The 17,177-nt window shown below is 32.9% G+C and overlaps 2 protein-coding genes and 1 long non-coding RNA gene across 3 annotated transcripts; 1 reads left to right on the top strand and 2 right to left on the bottom strand.

Moving 5' to 3' along the window:
• Nucleotides 1-196: 196 nt before the first annotated feature.
• On the bottom strand, nt 197-4,137 carry LOC111781497 (WAT1-related protein At2g37460-like). Its single transcript, XM_023662129.1, has 7 exons — nt 2,849-4,137; nt 2,681-2,743; nt 2,470-2,586; nt 2,152-2,395; nt 1,787-1,948; nt 1,487-1,638; nt 197-594 (listed from the first exon to the last, which is right to left on the bottom strand). Exons 1-7 carry the CDS (start codon nt 3,043-3,045, stop codon nt 435-437), a joined length of 1,095 nt encoding a protein of 364 aa, XP_023517897.1. The 5' UTR covers nt 3,046-4,137; the 3' UTR covers nt 197-434.
• On the top strand, nt 2,956-6,463 carry LOC111781499. The gene is made up of 2 exons (XR_002812991.1): nt 2,956-3,082; nt 6,317-6,463. It is a non-coding gene; the product is annotated as an uncharacterized LOC111781499 (long non-coding RNA).
• Nucleotides 6,464-9,868: 3,405 nt separating this feature from the next.
• On the bottom strand, nt 9,869-14,437 carry LOC111782257 (ras-related protein RABE1a-like). Its single transcript, XM_023663096.1, has 9 exons — nt 14,329-14,437; nt 14,084-14,197; nt 13,480-13,552; nt 13,292-13,392; nt 11,915-11,980; nt 11,570-11,667; nt 11,382-11,444; nt 11,209-11,301; nt 9,869-10,164 (listed from the first exon to the last, which is right to left on the bottom strand). The coding sequence occupies exons 2-9, from the start codon at nt 14,154-14,156 to the stop codon at nt 10,081-10,083; spliced, it is 651 nt and encodes a 216-aa protein (XP_023518864.1). The 5' UTR covers nt 14,157-14,197; nt 14,329-14,437; the 3' UTR covers nt 9,869-10,080.
• Nucleotides 14,438-17,177: the final 2,740 nt, after the last annotated feature.

The raw sequence follows: 17,177 nt of genomic DNA, 5'->3' as shown, positions 1-17,177 counted from the left end.
GGGTAGTTGACAACGAGAGAGGGTTATTGGAGGAAGTGTCGAGAAAGAGAGAGCAAGGAGAGGGTTGTCAAAACCATCATGGGTCAATTTCGGATTCTAAATCCTGGACATATAACTAGACAATCACATCATTTCATAACACGGTATCTGTTCTAACCCTTTAAATCAAACACGTAAACACTCCATATTGAACGACTTATTCAACACGGGTTTGTGTTTATCTCAATCATTTAATTATCGATCTTCCTTTCAACAACATTCATCGTCATCTTTCCATAAACTACAACCTTCTTAGCAACCCACGAACGAAAAAACCCTAATGTTCTAAAACTAAACAAAAAAAAAAAAATGAAAATTTTGAAACAATTGTTACACTTAAAAGAAATTAAAGGATGGAAAATAGTTTATGAGCTTATTTATGCCTTTCATTTACATTATTTTGGGTCATTGTTTATATCAATTGAATTAGATGCTTCAATTTCTTGGGTTTGTTTGGTGGGCAATTTGAGGTCTTCACTTGAGCCATTTCCATCTTTGTTTTTGCCCCAAACCACAAGGTATAGCCCTACAATTATCACACCAGCTCCAAGTACCCTACAAAAAGTTATACAATTTTGGGTCAATTTAACGTTATATCAACCGACCCATCACTCAAGTAATCCCTATTTTAGGTCATTAATGGCTCTTTAGACCTAACCCAATTGTTCGAGTTCTAAATTTTTTCAATCTAAACAACTCTTATTAAATAATGAACTCAACCCAACTCAACTATAAAATATTGGGTCAAGCTGGTTTAGATTATTCGGTCATTTATTGTAATAGCCCAAGACTATTACTAGCAGATATTGTCCTCTTTGTGCTTTCCCTCTCGAGCTTTTCCACAAGATTTTTAAAACGTGAAGTTTCCACACCTTTATAAGGAATAAAGAATGTTTTATTCGTCTCTCGAAGTGGGATCTCACATTTATTTATTTATTTCAAGCACTGGTTCTTCGGTTCATTCCAAATTAATTTTAGGGAACCCACGAACCAACTTAGCCTAACCCTAGCCGTATAGGTTGGATTAGGTTGATTTAATTCGACGACCCACAGAGTTTTTTGAACACCTTTATCTTTAACTAAACTATACGTGAACCTTTCACTTCAACTTAGTATGAACCCTCTTCAATTTAGATCTCTAAAATGATATGTTCGGGTTCGTTGATTAAACCCAACATCTAAATTCACTCGTGAGAGCGGATATTGGTAATGGGGTCGGATTATTATAACCTAATAACATAAATTTTTTAACGTAATCGTAAATGAAACTTCAACTTAAGTATGAACACTCTTGAGTTTAGATCTCTAAAATGATATGTTCGGGTTCATAGATTAAACCCAACATCCAAATTCACTCGTGAGAACGGATATTGGTAACGGGGTCGGATTATTTTAACCTAATAACATAAATTTTTTAACGTAATCGTAAATGAATGATCGAAATTACCTTCCGAAGTAAAGACGCTCGCCGAGAATGAACGAACTCATAATGGCGACAATGACCATGCTCAATGGGCTAAAGGCAGTCACAAAGACAGGTCCTTTGTCTTTCATCACTATTCCTTGAATGTAATAAGCAAGTCCCGAACAGAATATTCCCTACAAAATTCCAATTTTTTTTAAAAAAAATGAAATTAATTAAAATAAATAACTAAAATGAAATTAATTAAAATAAATAATTAAAATGAAATTAATTAAAATAAATAATTAAAATGAAAAATAATAATATTTGAGCTTAGTTTCTTACACTATAAACAGCGGCGAGCAATTTAGTTCCCCAAGTAATGCTCCAAACGGCGGCATTTCCTCTTTCCATCACCAGCGCCAATACAGTGCCCTCCGCAGTGCCCAACAGGCAGATCCAAGCCGTGAGAGAAAGCTCAGCGGGGTAAGCTTTCAAAGTGATTGCCTGTAGAAATCTCAAATCATTGATCGATGTTTTTGGTTTTGTTTTATTGATGAAGAATCATGAATTTTTCTTTTCCTCGAAAGCGGTAGAAAAAGGTCGATTCTATCGCTGTTCTTTTTGTTAATCGTCACATGCTATTAAGCTGCGTGATATAAAGTTCGTGTAATTTGGGAAAAGGGGATTTATGAATTTGGAAAGGGCACCTGAAGAATCATGAAGCAGGCCCAGCTGAAACAGCCAATTGTGATCATAATTGAGCCTTTGATTGTGTGTTGAATGCTGATATCACCTCTTTGTTGTTGTTGATGATCTGCTTTTTCGTTTACCCAAAATAGCTCTAAAATTGGGCCCTTAATCAGTGTCATTATCATGGCTCCTCCTACTGTTGCTATGGTTCCCACTATCTTCGCTTGGCTTCTGATGCTTTTGATTTTGACCTTCTCAAGCCTGTAAAAGTATGTGTTGATTTTTGATTTCATGTTTTAGAGAGGGAACAAAAAATGGATGTGTTTATTGACTACCTGAGGATCCAAGCCATTACAAAGGTTATGGCAGGAAGAATATTGCACATGGCAGCTGCAAAAGTTGCTGTTGTGTACTTCATACCCAAGAAATATAAGTTCTGATCAATCACAGGCCTGCCAAAAAGGGGAAGATGTAAAAAATGTTATGTTCTTGGAGAGATTTTCAAGGAGAAATAGACCACTTTAGCAAAAGTGTTGGGGGTAGTACTCTAGCAAGCTGAGGACTATTAGCTTGGCAAAGACTGGAATTGTCATCTTTGGTCTGACCTTCCTGTGAAAAGAAAAACCTCAAATATTAAGGGTCACTTCATGCATGCATGTAAACTGTTTGATAAAATGTCAATGAAGGAATCTGAGTGGAAGAGAGGGGCAGTACTTGTCAAAAATCAATGCAAAAGGAGCTATAACAATTGTGGCAACTGCATGGCGATAAACAACAAGAACATAGTTGCTCATTCCTTGGTTGAGAGCTGCTTTAGACAGAATGTCCATTCCTGCAAGCCCAAACTGCAAGAACACCACAGACAGGAAAGGTTTGGCTGAGGCACACCATCGGCTTACTTGGATATTCATCCTTCTTCTAAAGGATGCTGAAGCTGCGAGAGAACAGGTGTGTTGGTACAATTCTTTAATGCCTCATATTGGTTCTGCTTTTATAGGAAGTAAAATGCATAAAGCATGACACCTCTTTTTTCTGAAAACTTTCAAGCTCATGGGAATCTATTAGGTATAAGAACATGATTATAATTGTAAACCCACTTCATAAATGCATGTTTAAGGGAAAAGAATAATGAGATTAAGAAACTAATGCTTAATTTGATAGTGCTTTCGATTATTCATTTATCTTTCTGTCATTGAGTGATTGATCTCATGCCGAATCACTCTCCTTGCTATGTAGCAAATGGGCTGGCCCCATAGTGGATAAAGCACCCACTTGCTAGAATTAATGTATGCACCAATTCAAATCAAATATCGCTTAGAATTTGATTTGTTTACTATTATGGTAAGAAACCGAGCTTTCATACAAAAATAAACGTTGTTTAGTGCTCTGTGCATTCTGTGTGTGCTTTATACACAAACACACACACATATACACATAAAAAATTCTTCCCCGAAGCATTTTTTCGCAACAAAGTGGAATAAGAACGAATTGAATTTTTCTTTTTAAGACTAATTTATTTTATTTTATTCAATTTTGAGAATGATTGTGTTTGCAACAAATATCATTCATCTAAATCAATGCACACAGCTGAATCTTGGTGCAGATTACTCTTTCAAGAATTTTTCTATGTCCTTCACATGTGTGAACTAAGTTTCGAGTTTTTTCAACCCAAGATTGCCAAGAAATAAACTTCTACCAGAATTCCTGTCTAGGGAAAAACTCATAAAGTTTTCTTTTTGTTAAATTATACCATAAATGTTCAGATCTAATTGAATTATGCCTAATAGGACCTTAAACTAAAAAAATATCGAATAAGTCAATGGCATACGAAACAAACATAGAATAGAAAGTCCAACAACTTATTTGACACTAAATGATTGATCAAGGTGTTGGAGTCCTACTCTTGTATGGTCATGACTAACCCCATTCTCATACTAAGACCAGCTCTGAGTGACCAGAAGGACTAAAATATTAAGCTTTCCAAGTCTTGAAGGGTATCCTTAAACATCCCAACCTTATATCGGTTGAGCTTCCTCTTAAGGGTCTTGTTCTTTCTAGATAATTGGGAATAAACTTATCAACCATGATTAAAATTAGCACCTTTGAATTGTAGCTATATCAATGAGCTATTCCCAAGAAACTGTGTTTATGCATGAACTTATATCTGATTTAACAATAGCTGCAGATATGAATTAAAGATCGAAATATGAAAGTAGATCATTTGGTGATCAAGTGGAATAAATATCTATGGCATATTTCTAACTAGAATATCTGTTAGGCCTTTTCTTTTCCTTCTCCTTCTCCTTCTCCTTCCCAATGCATTACTTGTTGGTATATAAAGCGATTAGATTTCACTACAAGATAGCCTATTGGTTTGCTTCAAAGTTTTATCTTTCTTTCTTTATGAGATTGAAGCATTGTCTGTGGTACACTTTTTACGTTATTACCATTTCCTGCATGGGCTTTTTGTTAGTAACATCATCTATCTCGTTTTCGCACCAGAGTTATACGAACGGTAGAGGATAAGCTTTGAATACCCGACTTTGTGAAAAGCACGTTTCTTCCCCTTTTGAAAAACAGAACTGCCTGCTTTGATTACAGGTTCATTTGATGTTGAATGGGAGTTCTTAGTGCCCAATGGTTTTTTATTTTAGATCTTTGTTTGCACACAATCTGTTGATTATATATAAAACTTTGTATCGTTTAGACACGAGTCCCATCAAGGAGAAACGGGTCCGAGTGTCTTTTTCATCACAATTTTGGCCAAAAAACATGCCGAAGTGCAGTGTGTTTTTCTTGCACTCAAGACAACGTCCTTTTGATAAAGTAGTGTTGTTGGCAATAAAAGGTTTTTGACCACAACTTTTGAATTACTTTCTCTTTGCTGAGGGATACGTTTGCAATGGTTAAGGAAAAGAAAACCTTCCATCTTTTTTACTTTTTTACTTTTTTTTGCTCAGTTTTGATTTGGGGATTGGGGAAAATGCCAATTCTTTGGTCAATCCACCCCTTCCCCCTCCATTATTTCATCTTTATAGCTTTCTTTGATTTTGCTTTAATAATTCATGAGGCACTGACTAAGACGATTGATCTTAGCAAAGTAAATGGCTTGATATAATAAGGTCCAGACTTAAAAAAAACCCTTAAGATCAACCAATATCCCTTAGTTTTTAAAGTTCTTGAGCTGTATTCTCACGACCCTAAAAAGAATCTCACAAGGACCGTTTGGTTTAAGGTCTTGTACCGTTTGGTTTAAGGTTTTGTTTATGATGTCTGAAAATAAGAAGTCTTAGAATTAGATGTCTGTGGTCAGGGGCCCTTTGGTTTAAAGTTTTATTTATGATGTCTAAGAATAAGAAGTCTTAAAATTGGACCTCCCAAGATACCCACATATATTTCAATTGATTATCATTTATCCTCTATTTCTTCTCCGAACTCCTTTGTGAACCATTTGGAATCTCCAAAAGTCACGTTCGAATGAAACCATGAACCAAACATTTCTTACAACTCCTCTCTTGATGGGATTGATGAACTTTTTACTGTTAAACATTGTAAAGCGGTAATCATCATGGTTGGTTCCGTTCTATAAACATAGAAAGATCTTGAAATTTGAGAAATGTAGTTGCTACTAAACTCTTTTGAACTACAAGTTTCGAAACTTTTCTTACCTTCAATAGTATGAAACTGTCAATCACATTGTCTAAACTTTTTCGAATATTTTTCGAGGTTTAAAACTTCAAATCAATTACCACGAAAAAAAACTATGAGTCAATAAAAACTTGAGATCACTTTGCTGATTTGTTTGATTGTGCTTTTGTGTTGGATCAACCACTACTTGTTACACAGATCCAATACCTTCATCTTTTATATATATATATATATAATCTATCTGTGTAGGAATCCATATCCAATCTGGAATCCATTAGAATCAAATACTTTTATAGATAATGGGGTCTTTTTTGGGTTCATGGACCCATCCGTAGGAAATGTAAATCTGATATGTTTTGCTCTATGATTTAACCTCTTACTCATGTCAGACACCATTTTCTCTCTCTAAATCAAGAGAGATAGTAGTGGATAAGTTAATGGTTTTTAGTGAGCTTCAAATTCTATTACATATGCCATTCTCTCTCTCTTTCTCTGTATATCTATCTTGTTAATGGCTGTATTTTCTCTCTCTAGAAAGATTTGCAGGCTTTGGTTGGTGGAAGATGAGCAATGAAATTCAGATTCCACAATTATGTGGAAGAGTTGGATAATAGTTTGATTCTTTGGAGTAATTCTTGTACTTCTCAGGTTATTCCGTAAATAGAATATAATTCTGATCAATCTATGACATTTCTTATATATATATATATATATATATATATATATNATATATATATATATATATATGTATGTATATATATATATGTATGTATGTATATTCCTGTGGCTTTTATATCTTTAATTATTTGGGTTACTTCTGCAATTCTGGGTTGAAGGTCATTTTTATCCTTAAATTCTATAATTTGAAATCTATACCCTTAATAATGATGTGGGAATGAATTGACTATTGTATGATTGATTGACAATTACTAGGGATTCTGACTTCATACAGGTGAGTTATAGCTTACAATCTGAATTGAGGACGGGTTTTTGGAGTTAGCTCACCTTTGCGTAATCACGGCCCTTTGTCCAGACCATTGTAGCACGTGTGTTGCCAAGAATAAGGGGCATGATGACTTGACATCATCCTCACCTTCTTCACCTTCTTCCAGTTTATCACTTGTAGTCTATTGATTGGTATTTTAACTCAGAATTTTTTATTAAAAAAATTAATTAGCATTAAGAAAAAAATAGTTATTTACTAAAGAAGACTTGTGAGTAATCAACTTCAATCCAATGAGACAAAGTTTAAAAGTATAAATTAACCAACTTTATTATCAATCTTTTAATTAAAAAATAGACAATTTTTTTTAAATTAAATTTATAAAGAATTATTTGGCTTAATAAAAACCCAATAAATACTAACCACAATAAAAATGCAATAAATTCCCATAAATATAATCCTGTCACACAGAATAAACACCAAAAGCAGCCACTTTTCTCCCTCTTTACTTTATAAAACTTTAATTAACATTCAAATCTGTTAATTTAAAAATGTCACAAAAAAGTGCTTTTATAATTAACTATGACTTAATTACAATTAAATTTTAAAAGTCTTCTTTATTTTATTTTATTTTATTTATTTTTTCTTTTTCTTTTTCTTTCCATTTCCTATTCATCATACTAGCTAAAGGCGTTCAATTATGAACTTTTATTATAATTAGATATTTTTTAGGCTGAAAATTAAAAAGATTTAAAACACTCTGCTTTAAAATTTTCTCAAATTTTTCTGTCAATTATTTTCTTTAAAAGTTTAAAACTGCCTATTTAATCATATTTGGATCTGACTCTTTGATATGCTCCAATAAACTTATCATTAGATCAATTCGAATATGTGCATACGTATAACTTTTTNAAAAAAAAAAAAAAAAAAAAAGGAAATATGACCAAGTACAATTGTACACTACAAAAAAAAAATTGGACATTTCGCTAAGACAAATTTGTAACGATCAAGTATGATCGCACACTACTTTCACACAATACGCACAATCAGGCTCCGTGTGATTGTTGTATACAATGATAGGCCATGATTGTAGTGAAAAATACAATTGCACGATTGTATTATGCAATTGTGCAAGTCATACAATCGTATATCTTCCTTGATATAAAGTTACTTTAGTGAAATGATGGATTACTTTTTTTTTATATTTTTTTTCATGCGGGAAGTAAAAGTAATCTATTTAAATTCAGAGAAGTCCTAACTTTAGTTCAATTGGCTAAATTAAATTTCTTTTCGTATAACTTTTCTAGATCTATAAGTTAGAAGATAGTTTGTTCAACCCTTTGACATAAAAATATTTGCTAAGTAATTGTAGACAAACGAAAATGAAGATGTTTATGATGGATAATCAATACTCAATGCATGGTGAGATGAGCTCGAAAATGGAAACGAAAAAGAACATAGAAAATAGACGAAGAAAATAGAGATAGAGAGGAAATAATTTTAGGCATTTGATGTATATTTTAGCTCACAATCACAAACAAAATATTCCATTTGGCACTCTCTCTCACACACACTAAATTTAATTTGTTGTTCTATTTTATTTTAATCCAAACGATTTTTGTTTTTTTTTTTTTTTAATTTCAACGTGATTTTTTACAGCAGTTTTGTAAAATCAAAATATATAAATCCCTAGAATAAATAAAATAATGTTATTTATATCATATAAAATTTAAATTAATTTTCTTACAAAAATTTAGACATTAATATTACACTATGCACTATTGATATTGCAATTATTTTCAAAGTTACCGCAATCTCAAACTACGTCTTAGTCCATTTAAAGCTCTAACACAAGCCAAGGGTACCGCATATTCGCTGACAATGGTTGTCATATGACCCGTCATATGACCCGAGTCGAGACAGTTTTGATAAAACAAAGACATCCTAACATGCACATGCTAAGATATCTTGGTCGAGACATAATCTAATAGTGACATGTTCAAAAGTGTTCCTATTACTCCTTTTTAAAAAGAGATTCATATTCCAAAAGAGATTCATATTCAAGGAATAAAGAAAAAGATAGCAAATGTGTCAAAAAGTTCTATTAAAAATCTCAACATCGTACATCCCGACTTCACATTAGAGGTATTCCTAGTTAGAAACGTCGATTCAAATTTATTATAATAAAACTATAATTTTAGTCCTCACTGTCAATACTAATAAAGTTTTGATTCTATTGTCTCGTTGAAATTTAATTACAAGTTGAATAATGATCAACAAGAGCAAAAATCAATACATTTACAAACATATAAGAGCTAAAATGAAACAAAAGTACCACAAAGACATCAGAAACAGCAAAAGAGTATGCAAACTAAGTCATTAAAATAGCCCAAGTATGATTACTAGTTCAATCAAATTACTTCGGCTGGTTAAATAAATTACAAACCAGTGATTTCCTATTACAAAGTATAGTGATATGAAATTTCTGAACAGTTTTCCTGTACTTAATAAGTTCATGATATGTAATTACCAAATGATAATGTTTTAGGGATTCAGCAATCCATTATGAAGATGGCATTGATCCGATCCTTAAACGAATAAGAACAAAGCAATTTATATAAACAACAAAACATCATGATTGATTTGTGCATATGGGAAGAACTTAACCGGGTCCAGACAATTTATGCAGTGATTCCAGGCTATTCCAAAATGAGAAAGTGGGGGTGGGGTCAAGGGAAAACATGGATGTTATGCAATTGCAAGCAAGGGAAGGAAATTTTCTATGGAATTAGAAGAGATGGGACTTTAAATGGCACCTGGTGTGGTGATGTGGACCACTTCCATTTGCCGGCAATCATATGAGCTCGCTCATTTTATCCCATTTAGGCAAAGCTGCGAAAACAAACTTAAGCACAAGTATTGAACAAGGTTGCTAAAACATATCAATATCTGAACAAGAGAGAGAGGACAATCAAAGCAGCAGCTCATATTTAGTTCGGGCTTACTCGAGGTGTGTTTCTCACCAAGTGATCCAACAGATAATCACACCATAAAGAACGCCTTTCATTTCAATTTCCAAATATGGCAGCTATTTCTTTTCCACGCTGGATCAAATAATATTCATAGAAGAACGAGGTAAAGAGTGTTTGTAAAAAATCAACTAATATATAATTAATTTCTCAAATAAGGATATCTGTCTGTTGTCATTCACACAAAGATTAGCACTAGATGGGAAAAAAAAATGATAATGAGAACTGATACAGGCAGCAGTGATATAGTTGTAACAGGACCGATCGATAGTTTCCACAAATGGTTCCTTAAGAGTGTACCGTAAGATCCCATCAACGCATCTTGCTTAAGAACCACAGCATGTCGATTTTTGAGCAGCTTGTGCAGCCCCTGCCCCCTGATCTGCTTGATTAATCTTGATTGTCTGAGGCTGCAACATCCAGAAGTAGAACTTAAATGTACTGTGCAAACTTACGTAATCATAAGGCACAACAAACTCATAAAAGTATCAGATGAAAGCAAAGTAATAACAATTTGTTAAAATATAAGAAAAAGCAAAGTAATAACAATTTGTTAAAATATAAGAAAATTTGGCGGTTTCCAAGACAAATGAAACTCGATATCATAAGAAAGCTAAGTAAAAAAATGCAACTAGCGTGATACCTTTTTTATGTGGAAAACAATAATTAAACTAGTAGGATACTTTAGATTTTACATAAAAGTAGGTGTTGAATATCTCAATTACTTTTCAATTACTTTTCATTAGGCAAAAGATGTGAGATCCCACGTCACGTCGGTGGGAGAGGGAAATGAAGCATTCCTTATAAGGATGTAAAAACCTCTCCCTAACAGACGCATTTTAAAACCGTGAGGTTGACGGCGATACGTAATGAGCAAAAGCGGACAGTATCTGCTAGCGGTGGGCTTCGGCTATCACAAATGATATCAGAGAGACACCGAGCAGTGTGCCAGCAAGGACGTTGGGCCCCCATGGGGGGTGAATTGTAAGATATCACATCGGTTGGAGAGGGAAACAAACCATTCCTTATAAGGGTGTAAAAGACCTCTTCCTAACAGACGTATTTAAAATCGTGAGACTGACCGCGATATGTAACGGGCAATATCTGCTAGCAGGGGCTATTACAAAATATATATATATATATATATATATATTTAGATTAGGCGACTACAATCATCTCCAAGTACTTTTAGATGAACAAGTTTCTTGTAATTTTTTCTCATTTAAGTTGAGGACTCTCCGTACACCTCCTCCAAAACCTTTTTTTGGATAGGAACCTCCTGGAAAGCTTTAAGCAACTTTTTTTCCACATTATTATGAATTTGTAATTAAAAATTTTTTAAAAAATAATCAACAAACACTGTTGAACAATAATTTTAACTTCTTTTAAGCAAAAGGATTGGTAAAGAAGTATACTTGAGAATTGAGCCGACCTAGTAATTTAAATGACCATACCTCGGATTTTGAATCAGTATCAGCGAGTCTTTGTTTAATGTCCCTAGCTATTGAGAAGAAAACTTCTTCCACATTTAAGTTTGTCTTGGCACTCTGTAAAACATAAGATCTTTAGAATAGAATGTCCACAAGATATTATATAATAATTTTCCAAGCTAACAAGTGTAACATACTGTCTCAAAGAACTTGATGCCATATTCATCTGCAAGAGCTTGACCCTTTGAGGTGGGGACAGCCTGAAAGAATATTCTTGTCAAAAACATGTCAACTGACATGGAAAACACAGGCAGGAAGACAGAAAGAGAGAGAGAGAGAGAGAGAGAGAGAGAGAGAGAGAGAGAGAGAGAGAGAGAAGGCATACCCTTTTGCTCTCATCCATGTCAGCCTTGTTACCCACCAGTATTTTGTTAACATTGTCAGAAGCATGTTGTTCAATGTTACGAATCCAGTTTCTAATGTCTGCAGAAAGAAATCAGCTTAGTTCATAAAGCTTGGAGAAGCTTAGAAGATTCATCGTCTACAGAAGTTTTATCTCCAAAATATAACTCCAATACAAATACATACAGTGGCACTGAGAAAAGCATTTCGATCTTTTCAAATATCATGGTGAAGGCCAAAGGGATACAGGGAATCAGAGACTCGCAAAGAGATAGTCACTAAACCACAATAACATCTGAAGCTAAAAAAAGTAAGGAAAGAATATTACTGTTAAAGGAGGACTCATCCGTTACATCATACACAAGCAAAATACCCATGGCTCCACGATAATAAGCTGCAGAGGATCAAGAAGTGAAGAAATAGTTAAACTTGGGGAAGAATCCAAAAATTGACCATACATTGTATGGATGGATTAATCTTAAACCAAAAGTTGCAAAAATGTAGCAACCAAGTCGTATCACTATAAATCTAAAAGTGGAAGCTCATAAAATGCACAAAATCATCACCGCAAAGTTAAATCCTTGAACTTATAATTATAGCAACTATGTTCCCTCAAGTTTATAGTCAAGAAAATTTTAAAACTTAAATATTAATTATGTAAATATTATTTTAAATTTTAGAACTAAAATATCATTGATAATTGGACAACAAGCTAAATCATATATAATGTGCAATATATACTTCAAAATAATTGTTAGTTTTACCACAACAAAAAGAAAATTGTAACAATAAAATATAGTTGATTAAGTAATTAACCAAGGTCCTATTCATTTTTTGGGTTGGCTCTAGCAGAGAGTATGGTTTACAGAATTGGCATCAATCATCAAAGAATGGCCAATAGAGATAAAGTAGGGCAGCCGTCCCACCACGCTCATATTGAGCAGACTTCTCAACCGCTCAAATGAAGAAAAATAATTGTACTTGAACCATTGAACTGGACTCTTACATGGACTAAGAAGCCTGCTTGAGATAAGGCAATGGTTACATTATGCGATTTCAGTAAAAAATATTGGACCAAGGCAAGACACATGCTATCAATGTTAAAGTTGAGGTGACACCAATATAACAATCTATAATTCAGTGGTGGTTTTGCAGTTTTCTCTTAAACTTTAAAATGCAAGTGTTCATCTATTATTTCGATGAAAATATAAATCANTTTTTTTTTTTTTTTTTTTTTTTTTTTTTTTTTTTTTTTTTTTTTTTTGGGTAAGAAATCAAACTTTCATTGAGAAAAATGAAAGAATATTTAAGGTCATGTGACAGTGGGATACTGAAAACTAAAATTTGATAGACAACAAGGAGGCAAGGTCTCAACATGCAACTAATTAAAATACCTAATAAGGATCCAGATTCAAGGGGGGTTTTCCCAAAGAATTCAATTGGAGTGGGAACTTGAACCCTAAACCTATAAGGGAGGTTTCTAATAACTCGACCAATTGAGCTACATAGTAGGTACAACAACAATAGATTTATTAAGCTTGATCATAAACTTAGATATACCAAACACTGACGAAAGATATTGAGATCTTTTATTCCAACCTAAGACAATTTCTAAAGAAAATATACGCATTCCTAGGTCACTACCCCAACAATATCACAACAACAGCACAAGATAATGAATTTAGCTTTCAGTTCTGACACTAACCAGTTGTAATTGTTCTAAATCGCTCCTGTCCAGCAGTATCCCAAATTTGCAACTTGATCCTTTTTCCATCCAGCTCTATGGTCCTTATCTTAAAATCAATGCTGTCGAAGAACGTTCAGCCTACTCAAATCAAGAACAATGTGGGAAAACCACGTACAAATAACAGTTGTAGTTCAACAAGCACCTACCCAATGGTTGTGATGAAACTTGTAGTAAATGAACCATCCGAGAAACGCAAAAGAAGGCAACTCTTCCCCACACCTACAAAGTTTATATAAGACATAACATGAAGAAAGACTCCATTCCGGACTTAAACATCAAAACTCGACACACATGGCGCTCTCAAAAAGAAATGGAAGCACGATGCAGATTCAAAAATATTAAAGCAGCATCATCACCGACCACCTTACATTATCAAACAAATTACAACATATTCTACATGTAATCTCACAGTAGCTATCTTATACAGAGCCAAGGTCCCTAACGAAGCCATAGAAAAATCCAGCAAAATACGAAGTCAACAAGAAATAAATTCCACGCATTCCAAGAAATGGCAGGCTCAACCAAGTTCTAATGCGCAGATTCCACCCTACATCTAAAAATCTAATCACAATGGAAATGTATTAAAAAAAACATAAATAACACAAATTGCAAGCCAAACTCGCAAAACTAGCTCGAGGTATGATTAGGAACAACGAAATCAGGAAGATCAAATAGGAAATCTAAAAAAAAAATGAAGAAAACGGAGAAAGAAATGGATTGATGAGGTGAAAGAGTGAAGAATTCACATACCACTATCACCGATCAGGAGGAGCTTTATGAGATAATCATAATCGGCTCGGGCCCTTGCAGGAGGAGCAGCCATCGATGGAAACAAAATCGGAAAAGGAGACTAGAAAACAAACCCTAGAGAGAAATAGTAGAACAACAAAAGTGAAAGATCACAAACCAGGAAACAAATCTAAGAACAGAAACCAAACAGAAAATTGATTTCGTTTTGTTTATATAATTTTTCCTTTTTTTGAAATTAAAATTACCGGATCAAAGGAGAATGGATGAATTTAAGATCTGAGAAAAAAAAATAATAATAATAAGAGAGAGAGAGAGTAGAGAGAGAGAGGAGGGAAATCGTCGCGTGTAACGCCAGCGCTGGACGGCCGTTGAAAATTTAGACCCGGTAAGGGTTTCTATGCGGACGGGTACATGTATTGTACGGTGAATCACGGTTTTCGACCGTTGGATTTGATTAATTTAACATCTCGGTTGATCCAACGGATGTTCGTGAGAAAACGTTAGAAAGGAATTTTAGACACGACGTCGTTTTCCAAGTAGTTTCAACTTCAAATGTGAAAACTTTCATCACCATTGAGGATAACTTTTCTTTCTTTATTTATTGTTTAATTTCTTTTTAAAATAGTTTAATTTTATTCCATGATTCTTATAATTTTAAAAATCTAGTAAATTTTAGATAATATTTAAATTTTTAAAATTTAATTAATCTACCGAATATAAATATGAACAATAATTTCAATTTTGTTATCACGTTAAGTGTATTTTAAAAAATTAAAAAAATAAATTCAAAAGCTACAAAAATTTAAAATTTGAGAAATTACGTTTATAATTTAATCAGCCGATGTGTTTATATTATTTGAAAATATTATTATTATTTTATATAAATAAATTACAATTTTATATGGTTCTCACAAGTATTTCCTATAAATAAATAATTTTAAATATATATTTTACAATTAAATTTTTTTGTTCGATTTATTTAATCGTCTAAAATAAAATTATGTTTATCTCAAAATCTACTAAAATGAAAAAATGAAAAAGCATTCATACCAATGAAAATAAATGATATTATCTAAAAATAATATTAAATATTAAAATTATTATTATTATTATTCATAATATTAAATATTAAATATTCATAACCATGTTAAATTTTAAAATAATAATAATTATTATTATTTTAAATTAGGATTAAATAATTTAAATAAAAAAAATATTTAATCGTGTGAAAATAGGATATTTAGAAACAAATTGTCATAATTAGCTTGATAACCATCTTTAAAATATTACTAAATTTTAATTTATATTGTGTTTAATTGGATGTAATTGAATATTTATTGATTTTTATTATTTTTTTCTTCCAATACTAATTATGCATAGAGAGAGTAAAGTAAGCAAAAAAAAATATATTATTTATTTATTTGAAATAAAATTATAAAATTTTACTTTTTTTCAATTAATTATTAATTAAAATTAATTTTATTAATCCGTTTGTCCTCGTTACTGGGAAACAACCACGTTGTATACTTGTATGAGCAGAATAATAGTTTAATGCCTAATAAATCACGGTCGCCGGTCAAAGTTACGGTCACCGGCGCTGAAGTTGACAGTGTCCAACCGCATTTGACGCGGATTCGAACCATTCCCATAACGCCGGCGTCGTGCCTTTTCAACTTTACTCTGTTTTCAAACTTACGCATCCATTACCCGGTCATCGTCTTCTGGAAGCTTCCACCAAAATGACACGATTTGGTAAGTTTTTTAATTAATCTTTTTTTTTTATTAGTTCATTTCCGTACTTCTTATTAAAATGACGATTTAGCTTTAAATTTTAAATTATAATAGTTAATGTAACTGCACACAACTAGCAAAGATGGAGACATTCGGACTTCTGTATGTCTGTTAGGAAAAAGTTTTCACAGAGTGTTTCGTTCTTCTGTCCAACCACCCTTCAGGGCCCAGCATCCTTACTGACACTGTACCTTTCTTCGATCCATGTGGGACTCCACCAAATCCACTCCCTTCAAGGCCCAGCATCCTTGCTGACACTCTACCTTTCTTCGATCGATGTGGGACTCCACCAAATCCACTCCCTTCAAGGCCCAGCGTCTTAACTGGCACATCTCCGAGCGATGTGGGACTCCACCAAATCCACTCCCTTCAAGGCCCAGCGTCTTAACTGGCACATCTCCGATCGATGTGGGACTCCACCAAATCCACTCCCTTCAAGGCCCAGCGTCTTAACTGGCACACCGTCTCATGTCTACTCCTCTTCATTTTCCCTCAAGACTTTAAAACACATATGTAATATTTATCTTAGTTATATATATATATATAATATATATATATATATATATATATAGATAAGTGGGGTTAGGTAGGGTCGAGGTCGAAGTCGGAGACGAAGACGTTGAATGTAATTTTTATCTCTAATTTTGTTTGGTTAGGAGAAATCTTTCTCTCTTCCGATTCCTTCATTTGATAACAATTTTTTTATAAGAGATATTAAATCTTGCATTTTTTTTTCTCGTTCTCTATTTTATAATATATTAATTGAATTAAAGTATAATAAGAGAATCATGTTTTTTAAATGATTGCTTCATTCCTTCATTATTAAAAGATATTCGCATTTTTTTAACAAATAGATGATAGCGGTGGAAGAACATGCATTAAACTTTTTCTTTTCAAGAAAGCAAAATAATTTTTTTAATATGAAACTATATCTTTAATAAACAACTCTAATAATTAAATAATGATTGTTTAGCTCAATTTCAATCATTATTCTAATAATTTTCATCATTTATAAATTTTAAAATTCCAAACTTATTTTGTTGTTTAAAAAACTAATAAAATATTAAAATAGTTATTAAACGTGTTTTTTAGAATCTTATTCCCGAGCTCTCTACCTCGAAAACGATAGTTCATAATACGTTTTATTTGTAAGAATATGAATCATTTTGTAGCCAACAACGAACACATTCTATCCCCACTCCTTCTTTCTTCAAAAGAATATGAAAGGCACAAATTTGGCATATTCAATAACCTAAGTACATATGGTCTCGATGATGGGACCCTACATTGAACACTTTATGTA

This window comes from Cucurbita pepo, chromosome LG19, assembly GCF_002806865.2.
Source record: "Cucurbita pepo subsp. pepo cultivar mu-cu-16 chromosome LG19, ASM280686v2, whole genome shotgun sequence".
In the NCBI taxonomy this organism is placed as follows: domain Eukaryota; kingdom Viridiplantae; phylum Streptophyta; class Magnoliopsida; order Cucurbitales; family Cucurbitaceae; genus Cucurbita; species Cucurbita pepo.
Note: the sequence above shows the minus strand (reverse complement) of the source record. Positions and strands in the feature narration are given on the sequence as shown.